This window comes from Anomaloglossus baeobatrachus, chromosome 7 (genome assembly GCF_048569485.1).
Source record: "Anomaloglossus baeobatrachus isolate aAnoBae1 chromosome 7, aAnoBae1.hap1, whole genome shotgun sequence".
Lineage (NCBI taxonomy): Eukaryota > Metazoa > Chordata > Amphibia > Anura > Aromobatidae > Anomaloglossus > Anomaloglossus baeobatrachus.
Genome location: NC_134359.1, coordinates 22,908,115 through 22,935,415, shown reverse-complemented (window position 1 = coordinate 22,935,415; position 27,301 = coordinate 22,908,115). Strand labels below are relative to the sequence as shown.

At 49.0% G+C, this 27,301-nt stretch overlaps 1 protein-coding gene across 1 annotated transcript in view; it reads left to right on the top strand.

Annotated features, from left to right (window-relative positions):
* The window catches only part of LOC142244987 (lactase/phlorizin hydrolase-like), a 43,625-nt gene extending 35,273 nt beyond the window's left edge, over window positions 1-8,352 (top strand). Inside the window, exons 15-17 of the mRNA XM_075317154.1 lie at window positions 1,217-1,437; window positions 3,408-3,644; window positions 7,927-8,352. Of these exons, the coding sequence (XP_075173269.1) occupies window positions 1,217-1,437; window positions 3,408-3,644; window positions 7,927-8,180 (712 nt within the window). The 3' untranslated portion in view covers window positions 8,181-8,352. The remainder of the gene's footprint in view (window positions 1-1,216; window positions 1,438-3,407; window positions 3,645-7,926) is intronic.
* The last annotated feature ends 18,949 nt before the right edge of the window (window positions 8,353-27,301 follow it).

Genomic DNA, 27,301 nt, shown 5'->3' with positions numbered 1-27,301 from the left:
CACTGAACAATTATTTACTACTGCAGCCATCACTAGGGGGAGCTCACTGCACAATTATTTACTACTGCAGCCATCACTAGGGGGAGCTCACTGCACAATTATTTACTACTGCAGCCATCACTAGGGGGAGCTCACTGCACAATTATTTACTACTGCAGCCATCACTAGGGGGAGCTCACTGCACAATTATTTACTACTGCAACCAGCAATAGGGGGAGCTCACTACATACTGTTTTATTATTGCAGCCACCACTACGGGGAGCTCACTGCACAGTTTTATTATTGCAGCCACCACTAGGGGGAGCTCATTGCATACTGTTGTATTATTTTAGCCGCCAACAGGGTAGCTCACTGCACACAGTTTTATTACTGCAGCCACAACTAGGGGGAGCTCATTGCATACTATTGTATTACTGCAGCCACCACTACGGGGAGCTCAATGCACACAGTTTTATTATTGCAAACACCACTAGGGGGCGCTCATTGCATACTGTTGTATTATTGTAGCCACCACTAGGAGGAGCTCATTGCACACATTTTATTACAGCCACCACTAGAGGGAGCTCATTGCATACTGTTGTATTATTGTAGCTACCACTAGGGGGAGCTCATTGCACACATTTTATTACAGCCACCACTAGAGGAAGTTCATTGCATACTGTTGTATTATTGTAGCTACCACTAGGGGGAGCTCACTGCACACATTTTATTACAGCCACCACTAGAGGGAGTTCATTGCATACTGTTGTATTATTGTAGCTACCACTAGGGGGAGCTCACTGCACACATTTTATTACAGCCACCACTAGAGGGAGTTCATTGCATACTGTTGTATTATTGTAGCTACCACTAGGGGGAGCTCACTGCACACATTTTATTACAGCCACCACTAGAGGAAGTTCATTGCATACTGTTGTATTATTGTAGCTACCACTAGGGGGAGCTCACTGCACACATTTTATTACAGCCACCACTAGAGGGAGTTCATTGCATACTGTTGAATTATTGCAGCCACCACTAGGGGGAGCTCACTGCACACTTTATTATTGCAGCCACCACTAGGGGGAGCTCATTGCGTACCATTTTATTAATGAGTTCAGTGTATATTCGTATACAGGGAGCCAGAATTGCCAACTAATTAGCACCGGCATGCCTGGTTGGTCACCTCTTAATAACTGGGCATGTTAAAACTAACAAAACCATTTACTCAATGCAGGGGTGTAGCATCAATGACTGACCGCAGCTGGCTTGGATCAGGATCTATTTGGTTGAAAGTGACTCCTTTTGGTTTCCGGAGGATATTGAACTTCATAAAAGAGGAATTTAACAATCCTCCCATATACGTGACGGAGAATGGGATTTCTGAGCGGGGGACAAATCTGAACGACGAGTGGAGGGAACATTACTACAAGCAATATGTGAATGAGGCTCTAAAGGGTAAGAGGTGTTTGCTTGAGAAATATTTTATCAGGGTTGGGTAGGATGATGGGGTTAGTAGGTATTGCGTGCGTGCGTGCGTGTGATCAGCAACAGTGGTCTTCACCCTGTGACTCTTCAGCTGTTGCAAAACTACAACTCCCAGCATGTCTTGACGGGCACTGGCTGGGAGTTGTAGTTTCAAAACCGAAAGAAGAAACCAAAATGGAAAGGGTTTTTATATACTTCTGCAGCGCTTTGTGGTTTGCTTCATTGAATTTCAATGTTAAGCAGATTACAACCTACCGTTTTGTGTACACAGCTCCTATTCAGACCTATAGGTCTCCAGCGTTACAGAATACATGTAAAGCCTGTGTGTAGTCTGATCCTGCAGTCATTTATTACTATCTCTTCTGCATCTTCATGCTAACCTATAGATAATGGAAGGGAGGGCTGCATCTTCATACTAACCTATAGATAATGGAAGGGAGGGCTGCATCTTCATACTAACCTATAGATAATGGAAGGGAGGGCTGCATCTTCATACTAACCTATAGATAATGGAAGGGAGGGGAGCAACATCAGTTAGCATAGCAGCTGTATACACAAAACGGCAGGATATCTTGAATCAAGACTATGTGCAAAGTTACCTACCAATGAAATTTGGAGCATTCTGGTCCGTAGGGATTTTCCCAATTTACAATACAATAACGGCGCTGGAGTTTTTGTGTGCGGTCACTTTAATTATTGCAATAAATTACCATAATCTAATATATAAAGGAAGGTGTGTGTGTGTGTGTGTGTGTGTGTGTGTGTGTGTGTGTGTGTGTGTGTGTGTGTGTGTGTGTGTGTGTGTGTGTGTGTGTGTGTGTGTGTGTGTGTGTGTGTGTGTGTGTGTGTGTGTGTGTGTGTGTGTGTGTGTGTGTGTGTGTGTGTGTGTGTGTGTGTGTGTGTGTGTGTGTGTGTGTGTGTGTGTGTGTGTGTGTCCGTGATTGGCATCCGCACCGTCGCAGCTACAGCCACAACATTTTGCCCACTCACACGTCTGGACCCCGAGAGCGTCATAGGCCAGGGAACGTCGTAGACTATGTTTTGACAGGAAAATGGAACCCCGCGCTTTACAGTTACTCTCCAAAAAACCTGCCTCCATTAAAGTAAATGGAGCCTGGAACTATGGGTTATTAGTAGGAGCTGTGATTGGTTGCTATAGGAACAAAAGACATTCATAGTATAAGAAGCTTATATGTGAGGTAATAAGATGTTGGTGGGGAGACGGATAGAAAGAGATAGACAGTGAGAGACAGACGGTGAAAGAGACAGACAGACATGCAGACAGGGACAGAGTCAGGCAGACAGGGAAGGAGGAGACAGCCAGAGAGACAGACAAAGATAGATGGGGAAAGACACCGACCTTGATAGAGACAGATGGGGAAAGAGACAGAGAAATAGAGACAGATGGGGAAACAGACAGACAGGAACAGACACAGACAAAAAGGAGAGTCATACGGGGAAAGAGACAGACCTGGGAAAGAGACAGATGGGGAAAGAAACAGAGAGCTAGAGACAGACAAAAAAAAAAAAAGAGAGACACAGAGACAGGCAGACGGGGAAAGAGACAGACCTGGAAAGAGAAAGACCTGGAAAGAGACAGACGGAGCACATTACTTGGACAATTTGGTTAAATCTGTGCGGAATATCTGTGGTGTTGAAATATATGTTGTGAAATGCTTCTATTAGCTTAGTTTTTGCCTTTTAATAATTACATTTCTATCTATTTGTTTTGTGGCTTTTGTGTGCAGAATACATTTTTGTTAATACATTCTATTTTGTTAACAGCAGTTATTTACCCGGGCAAAGCCGGGTAGTACAGCTAGTTTTAAATAAACCTGCAGATTTGATACATTAATGTTCATGGAACCAATCGTTTAACACAAAATGTTATATTCCAACTAAAACACAAGATTTAATACGGTATTATTTCTTCTTAACAGCCGTGAAGTACGATGGTGTGGATCTCCGCAGTTACTCAGCTTGGTGCTTAATGGATAATTTTGAATGGTCGATGGGTTACGCAGAGCGGTTCGGCTTGTATTACACCAATTATACAGATCCCAATCTGACGCGAATCCCTAAACAGTCCACCAAGTATTACAAGCAACTCATGCGGTGCAATGGATTCCCGGACCCCGAAACCGGCCCTCACCCATGCCTGGAGCCAGAACCCGAAGGTGAGATCATTGCAAGTAGAATTCTAAATGTCCCATAATTATCAATCAGAATGGGGTTTTTCTTTTTGGTGGGTTCATAGTAGCACCGCTCCCTTTTATATTGCATATATAATGCTGTTCCCTCCATTATATGCAAAGTTCGCAAACCCAGTGCAGACTCTGCAGAACGGCATGAAAGAAAAAAAAAAAAAACACAACGCTGTGACTGTCCCTGTATGGAAACCCCAAAACACTATTACCTTTATTTTCATATTTAGCCCCTAGATGCAAAACTATATTTTTTTCCACAGCTTTCTCACTCCCAACATTTGTTCCCACGCATTCCTAATTCTTACAAAGCACCATCCTGAGACTCCTATACAGTCTCATGACGGATAAGTGGCTGACCACAGTTTCTCCTTAAGGCTATGTGTCCACGCTGCGGAAAATGCGCGGATTTTGCCGCGGATTTCCCGCGGAAAAGCCGCGGATTTCCCGAAAATCTGCAGCTCAGGCACTTCCCAGCCATTTCTATGGCATTTTGGAAATGCTGTGCCCATGCTGCGGATTTTTCCGCAGCGGATTTCGTGCGGATTTTGATCCGGAAAAATCTGCAACATGTCAATTATTGTTGCAGATTTTCATCCGGATTTTGGCTTTAAAATTGGGGAAGAAAAAAAAAAAATCCGCATCAAATCCGCGGTAAATCAGCGGCAAATCCGCACCTTTGAAAAGGTGCGGATTTTGTGGGAAAGCCGCAGATTTTGATGCAGAAAAATCCGCAGCTACATTCTCTCGTGGACATATAGCCTTACACTCCTCCTCCATCACTTAGTATATGCTATCCTGAGACGCCCCTGCAGTCAGTAATGTGCCAGGCTTAGGCTGAGCGCACGTCCTGGCTGTAGACATCCGTTAGAATGGATCCTGCAGAGATCCGTTGGCAAAAAAGTTCGGCAAACACAACTTATTTGTCCATTGTTAAATAATGCATTTCTGCCGGATCCGATTTTAAACATGAGTCTATGGAGGACTGATCCGTTAATGGATGCTATTTTAGCCATCTATTATTCTTAATTTTTGTAATGGATCTGTTACAATTTGAAGACAAATAGCCTTCCGTTAACAGATCCGTCCTCCGTAGAATCCAATGTTTTAAAAAAAAAAAAAAATGGATCCAGCAGAAATCAGGTTCCCAATAAATCTCTGCAATATCCTTTCTAGCTGATGTTTACAGGACATGTGAACTGAGCCTTACACCGGCACCACACTGGCTCAATGGACTCCAGGGGAGCTATGAGTCAAACAATGTTCATTTATTATCCTGTAATGCAGCCCTCCGGGACTCCCAAAACCTTCCCCTCTGGCTAAGGCGGCTTTCACACTACGTTTTTTTTAACATCCGTCATGAACGTTTTTTTAACGCAAAAACGGATCCAGTGCAAATGCGTTTTCATTTCAATGCATTTGCAATGGACTCGTGTCAACATGCGTTCACCTGCGTTTCCGTGCGTTATAGTGAGGATCCAGCGACTTGCAGTTTTTTAACTTTTTTCAAAAACGCTACTTGTAGCGTTTTTGAGCTGCGTCCAAATACTGTTTTTCACTGGATCCTGACTATACTGCACGCAAACACATGTGAACGCTGGCATGCTGATAGACAGGATCCTGCTTACTCTACTGAGCATGCCCAGATGTGATCAGTCTCTCTCTCCCCCACCTGAGAGCGGCGGATGCTTGTAACCAAGGTAAATATCAGGTAACCAAGCAAAGCGCTTCGCTTAGTTAGCCGATGTTTACCTTGGTTACGTGTGCAGGCAGCCCGGCTCCTAGCAGCTACGGACGCTCGTAACCAAGGTAAATATTGAGTATCCAAGCAAAGCACTTCGCTTAGTTACCCGATGTTTACCTTGGTTACCAGCGTCTGCAGCTGTCAGATGCCGGCTCCCAGTCTATCACGTTCAGTTCCCCTCACTCCTGATCACATGACTTCAATGCCCGCCCATAAACTTTAAGTGGCAGGATCTTGCAAAATAACACATGCGTTTTTCTTTGTAAAAACAGGACTCACTTTTACAGCAAAAAAACGTTCATGACGCATGTTAAAAAAACATAGTGTGAAAGCAGCCTAAAGTGAGAGGTTTATAAAAGGGCTTGTTCTGCGTGGAGCCTGCACAGCTTCTGTGCTCTCCCTCCCTGCACCCATCCCCACTCACTGTACACTTGTTATGGGGGTAGAGGGCCTGTTATCCTGGCATCACCATTCAGAAGTGGCGGAGTCAAAGCACAGACCGAAAATCCCTGTATTCTCTGCTCTGAATGGAAGAGGCCACCGTATGTGACAGTCAAAATAAAATAGCTAGTAAACTTCATTTCTGATAGGTTTTACAATGCTTTATCTGTGCACCCAGGAAACAAAACGCTTTAAAATGATTATTCAGGATTAGAAAAACATAGCACGGGGCCAGACAATGCCCTTGGCAGGATTGGTGCTGGAGCACTGCTGGCTCTAAAAGAAAGAAGACAGATTTGTCGAATCCTGCACAACTGCCTTAACACTAGAAGTCCCAGGAATTTCGAGCTCCATAGGGTTCCAATGGTAGAAATGTCAAATCACCCCTCTCTGGGACTTCTAGTGTTAAAAGAATTTTTTTTTAACTTGTCTTGTGGAAAACACCTTCCTCGGGTCAGCGCTCGCCAGTGGCAGTACATTACTGAATGATTGACAGTTCATACCAGTATTGCTGCCCAACTGCCCCGAATCCTGGGCTCTCTGTTGCTGTAAGCCGTGGTAACTTTGTCTCTGCTACATTGGATGTAGCAATCCAGGCCGGTTCAGAGCTGCACTCTAAGGCTATGTACCCACGCTGCGGAAAATGCGCGGTTTTTGCCGCGGATTTCTCGCGGAAAAGCCGCAGATTTTCCAGAAATCTGCAGCACAGCTACTCCCCAGCCATTTCTATGGCATTTGGGAAATGCTGTGCCCACGCTGCGGATTTTTCCGCAGCGGAAATCGTGCGGATTTTTGTGCGGAAAAATCTGCAGCATGTCAATTATTGTTGCGGATTTTCGTGCGGATTTTGCCTATTCAATTGAATTAAAAAAAATTGCAAAATCCGCAACAAAATCCGCGTCAAATCCGCACAAAATCCGCACCTATGAAAAGGTGCGGATTCCAGGGGAAAGGTGCGGATTTTGATGCAGAAAAATCTGCAGATACAGAGTCCCATGGGCACATAGGCCCCCTTTAGGCTATGTGTCCATGGGAGAATGTAGCTGCGAATTTTTCTGCATCAAAATCCGCGGCTTTCCCGCAAAATCCGCACCTTTTCAAAGGTGCGGATTTGATGCGGATTTTTTTTTTTTTCCAATTTTAAAGCCAAAATCCGGATGAAAATCCGCAACAATAATTGACATGTTGCAGATTTTTCCGGATCAAAATCCGCACGAAATCCGCTGCGGAAAAATCCGCAGCATGGGCACAGCATTTCCAAAATGCCATTGAAATGACTGGGAAGTGCCTGAGCTGCAGATTTTCGTGAAATCCGCTGCTTTTCTGCGAGAAATCCGCGGCAAAATCCGCGCATTTTCCGCAGCGTGGACACATAGCCTTACAAGTCAGTGATTCTGGTACATACGTTGCTGTTTTTATACATACCGGAATCACAGACATACACAGATCCATTAACATCAATGGGTCTGCGCACAATTAGTGATTTCTCACTAACAGTGTTTCCATGCGGCGTACACGCGTGTCCATGTGTTCCGCACAGAGACGAGTCTGTTCTTCTCTGGCAGCACTGATGTCACAAGGACCACACAGTGATGTGTGGCACACGTACCAGAGAAAACACGTATATTTGAAAAAAATGATTTTCTATACTCGCCTGTCTCCAGCGCTGCTGTCTCCGGCTTTCAGGCACACTCATTATGCTCATGAATATTCACTGGTCCGTGACCCAGAAGTAACAGCAGAGAGGAGACATCAGCACCACAGAGAGCAGCGCCGGGGACAGATGAGTCTAGGAGTGCCTGATCTCCGTGTGCTATCCGCGACAGCACACGGAGAACACACGTGTGCCAAAACCACGGCACACAGAGGGCCAAAAGCATCTTCAACACGTCAGTGAAAAATATGTTTTTCACTGACTTGTGAAAGAGGCCTTAAATAAAGCTTGTAAGCGCAGCACTTCTTACCTAGTAGATTGGACACACCTGTGACAAACCCCCAGCTGTAAGAAGTAAAGCCTGCTCTTCTAATTTTATCTCTTTAAAATAAATGCAAATATATCTACTAATACAGGAACCACGACTAAGCCAACGGCTGCCACGACTAAGCCAAGAACCCCGGCTGCCACGACTAAGCCAAGAACCCCGGCTGCCGACCCAGTATCTGAAAGCGTCTCCTTCCTCGGACTTCAGATCTCGACGTCAGACGCGATGATCGCTTTGTACGTGGAGTTTGCTCTTCTCATCACCGCCGCTTCAGGAATTATTTTGTTCAGTGTCATGTACAGTAAAATGAGCAAAAAGTTAAAACTCGCAAAATTGCTTTAGCTGAAGAATGAATTATTGTTTTTCCACTGAACGGGTTTGTGTAATTATTTGCTGTATAAAATGTAAAAGTCAGAGAATATACAAATGTCACATTTAGAGCAACTACGTTATCTATTTTACTTAAAAAAACCCTGACCTAATTCAATAAAGTCACTACTCTAATCTGCTACATAAAAATTGTTGTTATGGCTCAGTCACTGTTTCTACAGGCTCACATTGCTTTCTCTATTAGTGACCTTTTGTGATCACACAGCAGAGCTCACCTGCTGTAAAAAAAAAAAAAAAAAAAAAAATAATAATATCAGTGCAGAGGCTGCTGTAATCACCTGACTTTAACTGGCAAGATTCCTCTAATGCCACCCAAACCAGTTTATCATTTTGTTTAGATATTGGAATCATTTTATCATCTAGTTGCTGACAGTAGGAACATGGTAAAATGGCCATAGTTAAAAGTTCTAACTTGCTCTGCCTTGAAATGAATGAAGCCAGACAGTCAAAAGCTTATACAGTATGTCCACCCATATCCTGTCTACCGCCATTAACTTGAGAACGGCGGCAGCTATAGGCATAGAAGTGGTGTCTAGGTATAGTAAAGTAGCTATGCGCTATGCAATGAAACTACCTATAGCGCCACCTGGTGGAAAATAACGGAGTTAGCATTTTTATCGCGAAAATGGAACGAGAGAGAAAAAAACTGAATTAAAAAATTGTAGGGTATCATCAATTCAATACGAATCGACACCTTGCATATAGAAATGCTAAGATATGATGCCTATGACCCCCCCAAAACATTGAATGCTGGTCACGCATATGGCGCTCATCTAACTTTGATGCTCAAAGTGTCCCCCGTCAGCTGCAATGCACATCTGGCCTCTGCACAGCATACTGTATCTTGCTGCACGTTGTGCAATATGGTAGGGGACACGTTTGCACAAGCATCTGTGATACGTGGTCATAGGTCCTGCAGTGTTGGTGGAGGGGTCACATACACCTGCTGTTTGATGTGACCTCACAGAAAGAAGTCCAAAGGGGTCAGGTCAGGTGAGTGGAGGCCACTCCACACAGCCACCATACCCAATGACTTGTAGGAAGGTCTCCATGAGGTATCGCTTCATGTCCGCAGCCTTGTGAGTTTTACACGTTCTAATCATAGCATTTCTGTATGCAAGGTGTCGATTCGTATTGAATTGATGATGCCCTACAACTTTGTAATTCACTTTTTTTCTCTATCTCGTTCCGTTTTTGAGATAAAAATGCTAACTCCGTTGTTTTCCAGCAGGTGGCGCTATAAGTGGTTTCATTGCGCAGCGCATGGCTACTTTACTATACCTAGACACCACTTCTATGCCTATAGCTGCCGCCGTTCTCAAGTTAATGGCGGTGGACAGGATATGGGTGGACACACTATATAAATCAAAGCAATGGAACATAGATATTTTTTCTGATTATTCACATATATTTATGGTGGCAGCTTTTGGCTATGTGCACGGCACGCGCTGCAGAAAATTTCTGCACCAAATCTGCACGTTGTGGTAAACAAAGGTGTCAAAAACCGGATGCGGTTTAGGTGTGGTTTTTAACCCCTTCACGACCATGGACGGATATATCCGTCATGGATCGTGTCCCAGTAAGCCCCGCCCCCTGCCGCGGGCAGCCGGCGTGGATCGGCACACACATCAGCTGTTTTCAACAGCTGACATGTGTGCCTACATGTTCCGAGTGGAATCGCATTCCACCCGGAACATTAACCCCTTAGATCTCGCTGCCAAAGTCTGGCAGCGAGATCTATATGCGCGCGGCCATCTTTTTTACTTACCGCCGCCCCCTCCGGACGTCACGTGAGTGATCACGTGACGTTCGGTGGTTGCCATCGTAGCACAGGGTCATGTGATGACGCCTGGTGCTACGAAGTTTCACTTTCTTCCTCGGCACGGAGCAGAGGAAGAAAGAAAGTGACTATTTCTGCTGTTTACAGCGGTATAGCTGTAATCAGCAGATAGCGATCAGCAATCGGATTGCTGATCGCTATAGCCCCCTAGGGGGACTAGTAAAATAAAATAAAAAAAAGTAAAAAAAAAGTTTTAAAAAATTAAAAAAAAAACAAAAACCTAAAAGTTCAAATCACCCCCCTTTCCCCCCATTGAAAATTAAAGGGTTAAAAAATAAATAAATATACACATATTTGGTATCGCCGCGTTCAGAAATGCCCGATCTATCAAAATATAAAATCAATTAATCTGATTGGTAAACGGCGTAGTGGCAAAAAAATTCCAAACGGCAAAGAAGGGAATTTTGTTTACTTACCGTAAATTCCTTTTCTTCTAGCTCCAATTGGGAGACCCAGACAATTGGGTGTATAGCTATGCCTCCGGAGGCCACACAAAGTATTACACTAAAAGTGTAAAGCCCCTCCCCTTCAGCCTATACACCCCCCGTGCTGCTACGGGCTCATCAGTTTTGGTGCAAAAGCCAGAAGGAGGAAAAATTATAACTGGTTTAAAGTAAATTCAATCCGAAGGAATATCGGAGAACTGAAACCATTTAACATGAACAACATGTGTATACAAAAACAGGGGCGGGTGCTGGGTCTCCCAATTGGAGCTAGAAGAAAAGGAATTTACGGTAAGTAAACAAAATTCCCTTCTTCTTTGGCGCTCCATTGGGAGACCCAGACAATTGGGACGTCCAAAAGCAGTCCCTGGGTGGGTAAATAATACCTCATAATAGAGCCGTAACGGCTCCGTCCTACAGGTGGGCCACTGCCGCCTGAAGGACTTGCCTACCTAGGCTGGCATCTGCCGAAGCATAGGTATGCACTTGATAGTGTTTCGTGAAAGTGTGCAGGCTCGACCAGGTAGCTGCCTGACACACCTGCTGAGCCGTAGCCTGGTGTCGCAAGGCCCAGGACGCTCCCACGGCCCTGGTAGAATGGGCCTTCAGTCCTGAGGGAACCGGAAGCCCCGAGGAACGGTAAGCTTCGAGAATTGGTTCCTTAATCCACCGAGCCAGGGTTGATTTGGAAGCTTGTGTCCCTTTACGCTGGCCAGCGACAAGGACAAAGAGTGCATCCGAGCGGCGCAGGGGCGCCGTACGAGAAATGTAGAGTCTGAGTGCTCTCACCAGATCTAACAAGTGCAAATCCTTTTCACATTGGTGAACTGGATGAGGACAAAACGAGGGTAAGGAGATGTCCTGATTGAGATGAAAAGGGGATACCACCTTAGGGAGGAATTCCGGAACCGGACGCAGAACCACCTTGTCCTGGTGAAACACCAGGAAAGGAGCTTTGCATGATAACGATGCCAACTCAGACACTCTCCGAAGTGAGGTGACTGCTACTAGAAAAACCACTTTCTGCGAAAGGCGTGCGAGCGAAATATCCCTCATTGGCTCGAACGGTGGTTTCTGAAGAACCATCAGCACCCTGTTCAGATCCCAGGGTTCTAACGGACGCTTGTAAGGAGGGACGATGTGACAAACCCCCTGCAGGAACGTACGTACCTGTGGGAGTCTGGCCAGGCGCTTCTGAAAAAACACAGAGAGCGCAGAGACTTGTCCCTTAAGGGAGCCAAGCGACAAACCCTTTTCCAATCCGGATTGAAGAAAGGACAGAAAAGTGGGCAAGGCAAAAGGCCAGGGAGAAAACCCCTGAGCAGAGCACCACGACAGGAATATTTTCCACGTTCTGTGGTAGATCTTGGCGGACGTTGGTTTCCTAGCCTGTCTCATAGTGGCAATGACCTCTTGAGATAATCCTGAAGACGCTAGGATCCAGGACTCAATGGCCACACAGTCAGGTTGAGGGCCGCAGAATTCAGATGGAAAAACGGCCCTTGAGACAGCAAATCTGGTCGGTCTGGCAGTGCCCACGGTTGACCGACCGTGAGATGCCACAGATCCGGGTACCACGACCTCCTCGGCCAGTCTGGAGCGACGAGGATGGCGCGGCGGCAGTCGGCCCTGATCTTGCGTAACACTCTGGGCAACAGTGCCAGAGGAGGAAACACATAAGGAAGCTGAAACTGCGACCAATCCTGAACTAATGCGTCTGCCGCCAGAGCTCTGTGATCTTGAGATCGAGCCATGAATGTTGGGACCTTGTTGTTGTGCCGTGACGCCATTAGGTCGACGTCCGGCCTCCCCCAGCGGCAACAGATCTCCTGAAACACGTCCGGGTGAAGGGACCATTCCCCTGCGTCCATGCCCTGGCGACTGAGAAAATCTGCTTCCCAGTTTTCTACGCCCGGGATGTGAACTGCGGATATGGTGGATGCTGTGTCTTCCACCCACAGCAGAATCCGCCGGACTTCCTGGAACGCTTGCCGACTGCGTGTCCCACCTTGGTGGTTGATGTAAGCCACCGCTGTGGAGTTGTCCGACTGAATTCGGATCTGCTTGCCTTCCAGCCACTGCTGGAACGCTTTTAGGGCAAGATACACTGCCCTGATCTCCAGAACATTGATCTGAAGTGAGGACTCTTGCTGAGTCCACGTACCCTGAGCCCTGTGGTGGAGAAAAACTGCTCCCCACCCTGACAGGCTCGCGTCCGTCGTGACCACCGCCCAGGATGGGGGTAGGAAGGATTTCCCGTTCGATAATGAGGTGGGAAGAAGCCACCACCGAAGGGAAGCTTTGGTTGCTTGAGAGAGGGAGACGTGCCTGTCCAGGGACGTCGGCCTCCTGTCCCACTTGCGTAGGATGTCCCATTGAAGAGGACGTAGGTGAAACTGCGCGAAAGGGACTGCTTCCATTGCTGCCACCATCTTCCCCAGGAAGTGCATGAGGCGCCTCAAGGGGTGTGACCGACCTTGAAGGAGAGATTGCACCCCTGTCTGTAGTGAACGCTGTTTGTCCAGCGGAAGCTTCACTATTGCTGGAAGAGTATGAAACTCCATGCCAAGATATGTCAGCGATTGGACCGGTGTCAGATTTGACTTTGGAAAATTGATGATCCACCCGAAACTCTGGAGAATCTCCAGAGTAACGTTGAGGCTGTGTTGGCATGCCTCTTGAGAGGGTGCCTTGACCAGCAGATCGTTTAAGTAAGGGATCACTGAGTGACCCTGAGAGTGTAGGACCGCAACTACTGTAGCCATGACCTTGGTGAAAACCCTTGGGGCTGTCGCCAGGCCGAACGGCAGTGCCGCGAACTGAAGGTGTTCGTTTGCTATGGCGAAGCGCAAGAAGCGCTGATGCTCTGGAGCAATTGGTACGTGGAGATAAGCATCCTTGATATCGATCGATGCTAGGAAATCTCCTTGGGACATTGAGGCGATGACGGAGCGGAGGGATTCCATCCGGAACCGCCTGGTCCTTACGTGTTTGTTGAGCAGTTTTAGGTCCAAAACAGGACGGAAGGACCCGTCCTTCTTTGGAACCACAAACAGGTTGGAGTAGAAACCGTGACCCTGTTGCTGAAGAGGAACCGGGACCACCACTCCTTCTGCCTTCAGAATACCCACCGCCTGTAGAAGAGCCTCGGCTCGCTCGGGAGGCGGAGATGTTCTGAAGAATCGAGTCGGAGGACGAGAGCTGAACTCTATCCTGTAACCGTGAGACAGAATGTCTCTCACCCAACGGTCTTTTACTTGTGGCAGCCAGGTGTCGCAAAAGCGGGAGAGCCTGCCACCGACCGAGGATGCGGTGTGAGGAGGCCGCAAGTCATGAGGAAGTCGCCTTGGTAGCGGCACCTCCGGCGGTCTTTTTAGGGCGTGATTTAGACCGCCATGCTTCGGAGTTCCTCTGATCCTTCTGAGGCCTTTTGGACGAGGAGAATTGGGACCTGCCCGCACCCCGAAAGGACCGAAACCTCGACTGTCCCCTCCTCTGTTGGGGTGTTTTTGGTTTGGCCTGGGGTAAGGATGTTTCCTTTCCCTTGGATTGTTTGATGATTTCATCCAATCTCTCACCAAACAAACGGTCGCCAGAAAATGGCAATTTAGTTAAGCACTTTTTGAAAGCCGAATCTGCCTTCCATTCCCGCAGCCACAAGGCCCTGCGTATTGCCACCGAATTGTCGGCTGCAACCGCCGTACGGCTCGCAGAGTCCATGACAGCATTGATAGCGTAGGACGCAAATGCCGACGTTTGAGAGGTTATGGACGCCACCTGCGGCGCAGACGTACGTGTGAGTGCGTCAATTTGCGCCTGACCAGCTGAGATAGCTTGGAGTGCCCATACGGCTGCGAATGCTGGAGCAAAAGACGCGCCGATAGCTTCATAGATGGATTTCAACCAGAGCTCCATCTGTCTGTCAGTGGCATCCTTGAGTGAAGCTCCATCTTCCACTGCAACTATGGATCTAGCCGCCAGTCTGGAGATTGGAGGATCCACCTTGGGACACTGAGTCCAGCCCTTGACCACGTCAGGGGGGAAAGGGTAACGTGTATCCTTAAGGCGCTTGGAAAAACGCTTATCTGGACAAGCTCGGTGTTTCTGGACTGCCTCTCTGAAGTCAGAGTGGTCCAGAAACATACTCTTTGTACGCTTGGGAAACCTGAAACGGAATTTCTCCTGCTGAGAAGCTGACTCCTCCACTGGAGGAGCTGAGGGAGAAATATTCAACATTTCATTGATGGACGCAATGAGATCATTCACTATGGCGTCCCCATCAGGAGTATCAAGGTTGAGAGCGGCTTCAGGATCAGAATCCTGATCAGCTACCTCCGCTTCATCATACAGAGAGTCCTCTCGCTGAGACCCTGAGCATTGTGATGATGTCGAGGGGATATCATAGCGAGCTCGCTTAATCGGTCTGGGGCTGCGGTCCGTGTCAGAGACCTCACCCTGGGATCCATGAGACACCCCGGGAGGACATTGCTGTTCCAACTGAGGGGGACCAGGGGGCAATGATTCCACAGTGCCCCTGGCTTGAGATGCCGGCCTGGACTGCAAGGCTTCTAATATCTTAGCCATAGTCTCAGAAAGTCTTTCAGTAAAAACTGCAAACTCCGTCCCTGTCACCTGGACAGTGTTAACAGGTGGATCTCCCTGGGTCACCCTTAGCAGAGGCTCCGGCTGAGAAAGTGCCACAGGGGCCGAGCATTGCACACAATGAGGGTCAGTGGAACCTGCCGGCAGTATAGCCGTACATGCTGCACAGGCAGCATAGTAAGTCTGTGCTTTGGCACCCTTGCTATTTGTGGACGACATGCTGTTGTCTCCTCTGAGCAATACAGGAGGGGATATAGCCAAAAATCAATTGTGCACCATACAGTGTAAAGTATAGACTATAATCATATAATCTATAAGTACACTTCTGCACTAGTGGGGCCAGCACCACAGGTGCTGCTTACCGCCCGCGCAAAGCGTTTGTGTGGGCACCAGAATTCCTGCCTGGGTCTCCCTGAGCTTGTCTCTCCTCTCCAGCGTTAGCAGAGCTGAGAGGAATGGCTGCCGGCGTCCTGAGGAGAGGAGGGAGCCGTGGGCGTGACCCAGAAAAGTGCGGGAACTGGTGCCCCACTGTGCAGAGTGAGGGGGGTGGAGTATGCAAAGCATGCTCCAGCCCTCAGTGCTGCCGTCCTGTACAGCGTCCCGCCCTTCCCCTGACTGGCAGGGCTGGGGGCGGGAAGAAAGAGAGACTAGGCCGCAGAAGCCGGGGACTCGAATAATAAGCGCGGCCGCCGTATAAGCGCGGTCGGCGCGGAAGTCCCCGGCGCACTAACAGTCCCAGCCGCGCCGCAGTGATCTCATGGCAGCGGCGGTCAGCGCGGCAGTCCCCCTACACAAACACACTCAGCAACGCTGAGTGTATAGTGGCACAAACGCAGTCAGCGCTGCTGTCCCCGGTGCACTAGCACACCCAGCAATGCTGGAGTGTTTCTGTGCGCAGTCCCCACGGGGACACAGAGTACCTCCAAGTAGCAGGGCCATGTCCCTGAACGATACTCGGCTCCTATCCAGCAGGGTCCTCAGGAGCTGTGGATGGAGCACGGTCTCCTGTGCCTGGAGACCGATGGGATCCCACTTCACCCAGAGCCCTAATTGAGGGATGGGGAAGGAAAGCAGCATGTGGGCTCCAGCCTCCGTACCCGCAATGGGTACCTCAACCTTAACAGCACCGCCGACCAGAGTGGGGTGAGAAGGGAGCATGCTGGGGGCCCTGTCATGGGCCCTCTTTTCTTCCATCCGACATAGTCAGCAGCTGCTGCTGACTAAGCTGTGGAGCTATGCGTGGATGTCTGACCTCCTTCGCACAAAGCATAAAAACTGATGAGCCCGTGGCAGTACGGGGGGTGTATAGGCTGAAGGGGAGGGGCTTTACACTTTTAGTGTAATACTTTGTGTGGCCTCCGGAGGCATAGCTATACACCCAATTGTCTGGGTCTCCCAATGGAGCGCCAAAGAAATTACGTTTTTTAGTCGCCGCAAGTTTTACGCAAAATGTAATAACAGGCGATCAAAACGTAGCATCTGCGCAAATATGCTACCATTAGAAACATCAGCTCGAGACGCAAAAAATAAGCCGTCACTGAGCCATAGATCCCAAAAAATAAGAACGCTACGTGTTTCGAAAAATGGCGCAAAACGTGCGCCACTTTTATTGGACAAACTTGTGATTTTTTTTTAACCCCTTAGATACAAGTAAACCTATACATGTTTGGTGTCTACAAACTCGCACCGACCTCAGGTATCATACCCACACATCAGTTTTACCATATAGTGAACACCGTGAATAAAACATCCCAAAAACTATTGTGCCATCACACTTTTTTTGCAATTTTTCCACACTTGGAATTTTTTTGCTGCTTTCCAGTACACCATATGGTAAAACGTATGGTTTCATTTAAAAGTACAACTTGTCCCGCAAAAAACAAGCCCTCATATGGCAAGATTGACGGAAAAATAAAAAAGTTACGGCTCTCGGAAGAAGGGGAGCAAAAAACAAAAACGCAAAAACGGAAAGTGCCCCGGGGCTGATGGGGTTAAGTAATTGAAGTCAATCGGTGAATAAAAACACTGCTACACAAGAATTGACATGCTGCACCAAAACAACATGGAGAGAAAAAAAAAAATGTACAGTGTCACAGCAAATCCAAAATCTTAGGCTTTGCTGGCTTCAGGAGAGGCATGCAGATAAAAAAAAACGCTGCATTTGCACAGAGCCTTTAACTTCTATATACAAAAAAAAAAGCAACCTTTGAAATCACTAAACTCAGATTATGTTATACTAAATCCAAAACTTCTGTATATGGATAGTGTTTTATACTTCTCTGTAAATTATGTTTATGGGGGAAGAGGGTAAGAATGTATAGGAAAACCCCTTTGAAATGTAATGTAAAATGTTGAGCTTTTCCACAAACTGATGTGTGTGACTAGAGCTTAAAGAGACCCTTTCATATCAGGTCACGCATGTCCATGAGGAATAACACTTTCTGGCCATTTGCTGCCTTGTAGCCTTTACCTGTTTTTCTATCTCCAGGCTCCCTCTAATGTTTAGTTGTCTCTGAGCTTTGGGGGTTGACACCAGTTGCTGCTGTTTGGCTATGTACAGCACACACAGACGCAAGACATTCCTGATCTCCTGTCTTTAGGAAGCAGTATGGAAAATATTGTACAGCAGTGCAGCTGTGCGTCAAGCAATACTAAGCACGTGCAGCTGTGCCTCCAGCGATACTGAGCACGTGCAGCTGTGCCTCCAGCGATACTGAGCACGTGCAGCTGTGCCTCCAGCGATACTGAGCACGTGCAGCTGTGCCTCCAGCGATACTGAGCACGTGCAGCTGTGCCTCCAGCGATACTGAGCACGTGCAGCTGTGCCTCCAGCGATACTGAGCACGTGCAGCTGTGCCTCCAGCGATACTGAGCACGTGCATGCTGTGACTCCAGCGATACTGAGCACGTGCATGCTGTGACTCCAGCGATACTGAGCACGTGCAGCTGTGACTCCAGCGATACTGAGCACGTGCAGCTGTGACGCCAGCGATACTGAGCACGTGCAGCTGTGACGCCAGCGATACTGAGCACGTGCAGCTGTGACTCCAGCGATACTGAGCACGTGCAGCTGTGACTCCAGCGATACTGAGCACGTGCAGCTGTGACTCCAGCGATACTGAGCACGTGCAGCTGTGACTCCAGCGATACTGAGCACGTGCAGCTGTGACTCCAGCGATACTGAGCACGTGCAGCTGTGACTCCAGCGATACTGAGCACGTGCAGCTGTGACTGCAGCGATACTGAGCACGTGCAGCTGTGACTGCAGCGATACTGAGCACGTGCAGCTGTGACTGCAGCGATACTGAGCACGTGCAGCTGTGACTCCAGCGATACTGAGCACGTGCAGCTGTGACTCCAGCGATACTGAGCACGTGCAGCTGTGACTCCAGCGATACTGAGCACGTGCAGCTGTGACTCCAGCGATACTGAGCACGTGCAGCTGTGACTCCAGCAATACTGAGCACGTGCAGCTGTGACTCCAGCAATACTGAGCACGTGCAGCTGTGACTCCAGCGATACTGAGCACGTGCAGCTGTGACTCCAGCGATACTGAGCACGTGCAGCTGTGACTCCAGCGATACTGAGCACGTGCAGCTGTGACTCCAGCGATACTGAGCACGTGCAGCTGTGACTCCAGCGATACTGAGCACGTGCAGCTGTGACTCCAGCGATACTGAGCACGTGCAGCTGTGACTCCAGCGATACAGAGCACGTGCAGCTGTGAATCCAGCGATACAGAGCAAGTGCAGCTGTGAATCCAGCGATACTGAGCACGCGCAGCTGTGAATCCAGCGATACTGAGCACGCGCAGCTGTGAATCCAGCAATACTGAGCACGCGCAGCTGTGAATCCAGCAATACTGAGCACGCGCAGCTGTGAATCCAGCAATACTGAGCACGCGCAGCTGTGAATCCAGCAATACTGAGCACGCGCAGCTGTGAATCCAGCAATACTGAGCACGCGCAGCTGTGAATCCAGCAATACAGAGCACGCGCAGCTGTGAATCCAGCAATACTGAGCACGCGCAGCTGTGAATCCAGCAATACTGAGCAAGTGCAGCTGTGAATCCAGCAATACTGAGCACGTGCAGCTGTGAATCCAGCAATACTGAGCACGTGCAGCTGTGAATCCAGCAATACTGAGCACGTGCAGCTGTGAATCCAGCAATACTGAGCACGTGCAGCTGTGAATCCAGCAATACAGAGCACGTGCAGCTGTGAATCCAGCAATACTGAGCACGTGCAGCTGTGAATCCAGCAATACAGAGCAAGTGCAGCTGTGAATCCAGCGATAGAGCAAGTGCAGCTGTGAATCCAGCAATACAGAGCAAGTGCAGCTGTGAATCCAGCAATACTGAGCACGTGCAGCTGTGAATCCAGCAATACAGAGCAAGTGCAGCTGTGAATCCAGCAATACTGAGCACGTGCAGCTGTGAATCCAGCAATACAGAGCAAGTGCAGCTGTGAATCCAGCGATACAGAGCAAGTGCAGCTGTGAATCGAGCGATACAGAGCAAGTGCAGCTGTGAATCCAGCAATACTGAGCAAGTGCAGCTGTGAATCCAGCAATACTGAGCACGTGCAGCTGTGAATCCAGCAATACTGAGCACGTGCAGCTGTGAATCCAGCAATACAGAGCACGTGCAGCTGTGAATCCAGCAATACTGAGCACGTGCAGCTGTGAATCCAGCAATACAGAGCAAGTGCAGCTGTGAATCCAGCGATAGAGCAAGTGCAGCTGTGAATCCAGCAATACAGAGCAAGTGCAGCTGTGAATCCAGCAATACTGAGCACGTGCAGCTGTGAATCCAGCAATACAGAGCAAGTGCAGCTGTGAATCCAGCAATACTGAGCACGTGCAGCTGTGAATCCAGCAATACAGAGCAAGTGCAGCTGTGAATCCAGCGATACAGAGCAAGTGCAGCTGTGAATCGAGCGATACAGAGCAAGTGCAGCTGTGAATCCAGCAATACTGAGCAAGTGCAGCTGTGAATCCAGCAATACTGAGCAGTGCAGCTGTGAATCCAGCAATACTGAGCAAGCGCAGCTGTGAATCCAGCAATACTGAGCAGTGCAGCTGTGACTCCAGCAATACTGAGCAGTGCAGCTGTGAATCCAGCAATACTGAGCAAGCGCAGCTGTGAATCCAGCAATACTGAGCAAGCGCAGCTGTGAATCGAGCAATACTGAGCAAGCGCAGCTGTGAATCGAGCAATACTGAGCACGTGCAGCTGTGAATCCAGCAATACTGAGCACGTGCAGATGTGAATCCAGCAATACTGAGCACGTGCAGATGTGAATCCAGCAATACTGAGCACGTGCAGATGTGAATCCAGCAATACTGAGCACGTGCAGATGTGAATCCAGCAATACAGAGCAAGTGCAGCTGTGAATCCAGCAATACTGAGCACGTGCAGCTGTGAATCCAGCAATACTGAGCACGTGCAGCTGTGAATCCAGCAATACTGAGCACGTGCAGCTGTGAATCCAGCAATACTGAGCACGTGCAGCTGTGAATCCAGCAATACAGAGCACGTGCAGCTGTGAATCCAGCAATACTGAGCACGTGCAGCTGTGAATCCAGCAATACAGAGCAAGTGCAGCTGTGAATCCAGCGATAGAGCAAGTGCAGCTGTGAATCCAGCAATACAGAGCAAGTGCAGCTGTGAATCCAGCAATACTGAGCACGTGCAGCTGTGAATCCAGCAATACAGAGCAAGTGCAGCTGTGAATCCAGCAATACTGAGCACGTGCAGCTGTGAATCCAGCAATACAGAGCAAGTGCAGCTGTGAATCCAGCGATACAGAGCAAGTGCAGCTGTGAATCGAGCGATACAGAGCAAGTGCAGCTGTGAATCCAGCAATACTGAGCAAGTGCAGCTGTGAATCCAGCAATACTGAGCACGTGCAGCTGTGAATCCAGCAATACTGAGCACGTGCAGCTGTGAATCCAGCAATACTGAGCACGTGCAGCTGTGAATCCAGCAATACTGAGCACGTGCAGCTGTGAATCCAGCAATACTGAGCAAGTGCAGCTGTGAATCCAGCAATACTGAGCAGTGCAGCTGTGAATCCAGCAATACTGAGCAAGCGCAGCTGTGAATCCAGCAATACTGAGCAGTGCAGCTGTGACTCCAGCAATACTGAGCAGTGCAGCTGTGAATCCAGCAATACTGAGCAAGCGCAGCTGTGAATCCAGCAATACTGAGCAAGCGCAGCTGTGAATCGAGCAATACTGAGCAAGCGCAGCTGTGAATCGAGCAATACTGAGCACGTGCAGCTGTGAATCCAGCAATACTGAGCACGTGCAGATGTGAATCCAGCAATACTGAGCACGTGCAGCTGTGAATCCAGCAATACTGAGCACGTGCAGATGTGAATCCAGCAATACTGAGCACGTGCAGATGTGAATCCAGCAATACTGAGCACGTGCAGATGTGAATCCAGCAATACTGAGCACGTGCAGATGTGAATCCAGCAATACTGAGCACGTGCAGATGTGAATCCAGCAATACTGAGCAAGTGCAGATGTGAATTGAGCAGTGCATAAGCTGAACACTTACTAAAAAAGCATCAGAATGGTCTCTCTGCTCCTCAACCTTCCCAGTCCATAGGTTTGAATAAAAAGCTGTTATCGGAGCCCCTGGTAAGTTTTTTTTTTTGTTTGTTTGTTTTTTTTAAGTGGATGAGGAGTCAGGAGTGAGAAGTGGCTCATAAGCAGAGAAAGAGGCATATTTCTATAATAAGATATAGTAAAAAGTTTCTTATTTTCGCAACATTTGTTAAAACTGCAGAAACCATTTATTCTAATATCCATTAGTCCAGGAGATGACAGCTGCACTGTCCTATGTCAAAACTTCTGCTTTAAAATATACCGTATTTTTCGGACTATAAGACGCACCGGACCATAAGATGCACCCTGGTTTTAGAGAAGGAAAATAAAATTTTAAACAAAAAATGTGGTCATGACACACTGTTATGGGGCAAGTATCTGCTGTTGACACTGTTATGGGAGTAATGTCCCCAAATGCTCTACTAAGGTACCCCATCCTGATAATGATCCTCCTGCCTTGTATATGACCCATGTGAGACCAAAATGAAGGGAATTTTGTTTACTTACCGTAAATTCCTTTTCTTCTAGCTCCAATTGGGAGACCCAGACAATTGGGTGTATAGCTACTGCCTCCGGAGGCCACACAAAGTACTACACTTAAAAGTGTAAGGCCCCTCCCCTTCTGGCTATACACCCCCCCGTTGGATCACGGGCTCCTCAGTTTTAGTGCAAAAGCAAGAAGGAGGAAAGCCAATAACTGTTTTAAATACAAATTCAACCCGAGAAACAACCTCGGAGAACTGAACTGTTCAACATGAACAACATGTGCACCCGAAAAAAAAAAAAAAAAAAACTTCCTAAGAAAACAGGGCGGGTGCTGGGTCTCCCAATTGGAGCTAGAAGAAAAGGAATTTACGGTAAGTAAACAAAATTCCCTTCTTCTTTGTCGCTCCTAATTGGGAGACCCAGACAATTGGGACGTCCAAAAGCAGTCCCTGGGTGGGTAAAGGAATACCTCGTGATAGGGCCGTCAAACAGCCCTTTCCTACAGGTGAGCCACCGCCGCCTGAAGGACTTGTCTACCTAGGCCGGCATCCGCCGAAGCGTAGGTATGCACCTGATAATGCTTGGTAAAAGTGTGCAGACTCGACCAGGTAGCCGCCTGGCACACCTGCTGAGCCGTAGCCTGGTGCCGTAATGCCCAGGACGCACCCACGGCTCTGGTAGAATGGGCCTTCAGTCCTGATGGAATCGGAAGCCCAGCAGAACGGTAGGTGTGAAGAATTGGTTCCTTGATCCAACGCGCAAGGGTGGATTTGGAAGCTTGCGACCCTTTACGCTGACCAGCGACAAGGACAAAGAGTGCATCCGAGCGGCGCCGTGCGGGAAATGTAGATCCTGAGTGCTCTCACCAGATTCAATAAATGCAAACCTTTTTCAAATTGGTGAACTGGATGCGGACACAAAGACGGTAAAGTGATATCTTGATTGAGATGAAAGGAAGATACCACCTTGGGAAGAAATTCTGGAATTGGACGCAGAACTACCTTGTCCTGGTGAAACACCAGGAATGGAGATCTGCATGATAACGCCGCCAGCTCGGACACTCTCCGAAGAGACGTGACCGCCACTAGAAAGGCCACTTTCTGTGAAAGACGAGAAAGGGAAACCTCCTTCATAGGCTCGAAAGGCGGCTTTTGGAGAGCAATTAGAACCTTGTTCAGGTCCCAGGGCTCCAACGGCCGCTTGTAAGGGGGGACGATATGACAAACCCCTTGCAGGAACGTGCGTACCTGAGGAAGTCGCGCCAGGCGTTTCTGAAAAAATACGGATAGCGCGGAGACTTGACCCTTAAGGGAGCCAAGCGACAAACCTTTTTCCAACCCAGACTGCAGGAAGGAAAGAAAAGTAGGCAATGCAAAAGGCCAGGGAGAAACTCCCTGAGCAGAGCACCAAGATAGGAATATCCTCCACGTCCTGTGGTAGATCTTGGCGGAGGATGGCTTCCTAGCCTGTCTCATGGTGGCAACCACTTCATGAGATAAACCTGAGGCCGCTAGGATCCAGGACTCAATGGCCACACAGTCAGGTTCAGGGCCGCAGAATTCAGATGGAAAAACGGCCCTTGAGACAGCAAGTCTGGACGGTCTGGTAGTGCCCACGGATGGCCTACCGTGAGGTGCCACAGATCCGGGTACCACGACCTCCTTGGCCAGTCTGGAGCGACGAGAATGGCGCGGCGACAGTCTGACCTGATTTTGCGGAGCACTCTGGGCAACAATCCCAGAGGTGGGAACACATACGGTAGCCGGAACTGCGACCAATCTTGAACTAAGGCGTCTGCCGCCAGAGCTCGGTGATCGTGAGACCGTGCCATGAAAACCGGGACCTTGTTGTTGTGCCGTGACGCCATCAGGTCGACGTCCGGCATCCCCCAGCGGCGACAGATCTCCTGAAACACGTCCGGGTGAAGAGACCATTCCCCTGCGTCCATGCCCTGGCGACTGAGAAAGTCTGCTTCCCAGTTTTCTACGCCTGGGATGTGAACGGCGGATATGGTGGATGCCGTGTCTTCCACCCACGTCAGAATCCGCCGGACTTCCTGGAAGGCTTGCCGACTGCGTGTTCCCCCTTGGTGGTTGATGTATGCCACCGCTGTGGAGTTGTCCGACTGAATTCGGATCTGCTTGCCTTCCAGCCACTGTTGGAAGGCTTGTAGGGCAAGATAGACTGCTCTGATCTCCAGAACATTGATCTGAAGGGTGGACTCTTTCCGAGTCCACGTACCCTGAGCCCTGTGGTGGAGAAAAACTGCTCCCCACCCTGATAGACTCGCATCTGTCGTGACCACCGCCCAGGATGGGGGTAGGAACGACTTTCCTTTTGACAATGAGGTGGGAAGAAGCCACCACCGGAGAGATTCCTTGGCTGCCTGAGAGAGGGAGACCTCCCTGTCGAGGGAGGTCGACTTCCCGTCCCATTGGGGAGAATGTCCCATTGTAGTGGACGCAGATGAAACTGCGCAAAAGGAACTGCCTCCATTGCTGCTACCATCTTCCCTAGGAAGTGCATGAGGCGCCTCAAGGGGTGCGACTGGCCCTGAAGGAGAGATTGCACCCCTATCTGTAGCGAGCACTGTTTGTCCAGTGGAAGTTTCACTATCGCTGAGAGAGTATGAAACTCCATGCCAAGATATGTTAGTGATTGGGTCGGGGTTAGATTTGACTTTGAAAAGTTGATAATCCACCCGAAACTCTGGAGAGTCTTCAGTGCCACGTTCAGGCTGTGTTGGCATGCCTCTTGAGAGGGTGCCTTGATAAGTAGATCGTCCAAATACGGGATCACAGAGTGACCTTGCGAGTGCAGGACTGCTACTACTGCTGCCATGACCTTGGTGAAGACCCGAGGGGCTGTCGCCAGCCCGAAAGGTAGAGCTACGAACTGCAGGTGTTCGCTTCCTATAACGAAGCGTAGAAAACGCTGATGCTCTGGCGCAATTGGCACGTGGAGATAAGCATCCTTGATGTCTATTGATGCTAGGAAATCTCCTTGAGACATTGAGGCGATAACGGAGCGGAGAGATTCCATCCTGAACCTCCTGGTTTTTACGTGTTTGTTGAGCAGCTTTAGATCCAGGACGGGACGGAACGACCCGTCTTTCTTTGGCACCACAAACAAATTGGAGTAAAAACCGTGACCTTGTTCCTGAAGAGGAACAGAAGTCACCACTCCTTCCGCCTTTAGAGCGGACACCGCTTGCCGCAGAGCATCGGCTCGGTCGGGCGGTGGGGAAGTTCTGAAGAAGCGAGTTGGAGGACGAGAGCAGAACTCTATCCTGTACCCGTGAGACAGAATGTCTCTCACCCAACGGTCTTTGACCTGTGACAACCAAATGTCGCCAAAGCGGGAGAGCCTGCCACCGACCGAGGATGCGGAGAGAGGAGGCTGAGAGTCATGAGGAAGCCGTCTTTGTAACGGTTCTTCCGGCTGGCTTTTTTGGGCGTGATTGAGTCCGCCAAGAATCTGAGCCCCTCTGATCCTTTTGAGTCCTTTTGGACGAGTAGAATTGGGACCTGCCTGAGCCTCGAAAGGACCGAAAACCAGACTGTCCCCTCCTCTGTTGAGGTTTGTTTTGTCTGGGCTGAGGTAAGGATGAATCCTTACCCTTGGAGTGTTTAATGATTTCATCCAAACGCTCACCAAACAATCGGTCACGAGAAAAAGGCAAACTGGTTAAGCACTTCTTGGAAGAAGAATCTGCCTTCCATTCTCTCAACCACAGGGCTCTGCGTAAAACCACAGAGTTGGCTGACGCCACCGCCGTACGGCTCGTAGAGTCTAGGACAGCATTAATCGCGTAAGACGCGAATGCAGACATTTGAGAGGTCAAGGGTGCCACCTGCGGAGCAGATGTACGTGTGACCGTGTCGACCTGTGTAAGCCCAGCTGAAAGAGCTTGGAGTGCCCATACGGCTGCGAATGCTGGCGCTAACGACGCTCCAATAGCTTCATAGATGGATTTTAACCAGAGCTCCATCTGTCTGTCAGTGGCATCTTTAAGTGCCGCCCCATCTTCCACTGCAACTAGAGATCTGGCTGCAAGCCTGGAGATTGGAGGGTCCACCTTGGGACACTGTGTCCAGCCCTTGACCACGTCAGGGGGAAAAGGATAGCGTGTATCTTTAAGCCGTTTGGAAAAACGCTTATCTGGATAAGCGTGGTGTTTCTGGATTGCGTCTCTAAAGTCAGAGTGGTCCAGAAACGTGCTTAATTTACGCTTGGGATACCTTGAGAGCGGCCCCAGCATCAGACTCCTGATCAGATACATCCGCCTCATCACACAGAGTCGTCCCGCTGGGACCCTGACCAGTGTGATGAAGTTGAGGGTCGCTCATAGCGAGCCCGCTTAGGTTGTCTGGGACTGTCGTCCGAGTCAGAGCCGTCACCCTGGGGTGCATGTGACACCCCCGGAGCTAGGAAGTGGTCCAGCTGAGGGGGACCAGGGGGCAATGGATCAACAGTGCCCATGGTCTGAGTTACTGGTCTAGACTGCAATGTTTCAAGAATTTTAGACATAGTCATAGACAATCTGTCAGCAAAAGCTGCAAACTCCGTCCCTGTCACCTGGACAGCATTTACAGGTGGTTCTCCCTGGGTCACCTCTAGCAGCGGCCCCGGCTGAGCAATTGCCACAGGGGCCGAGCACTGCACACAATGGGGGTCAGTGGAACCTGCCGGTAGAGTAGCCCCACATGCGGTACAAGCAGCATATAAAGTCCGTGCCTTGGCACTTTTGCTTTTTGCGGACGACATGCTGTTATCTCCTTGAGAAATCTAAGGAGGGTATATAGCAGAAAACCACCAGCGACTGTACAGTGCAAAGTATTGCCAGCACAAAATACAAAGTACACTATGGCACAAGTGGGGGAGAGCCCTTGAGGGCTGCTTACCGCCCGCTGAAAAGCAGGTGTGAGGTCGTAGAATCCCTTGTCTGGGTCTCCCAGCCTCCCCTCCGCAGTTCAGCGTGCAGGCAGGAATGGCTGCCGGCGTCCTGTGAAGAGGGGCGGACCGTGGGCGTCCCAAACAAAAGAGCGGGAAACTGCGTCCCCCTGTGCCTAGTGTGAGGGCTGGAG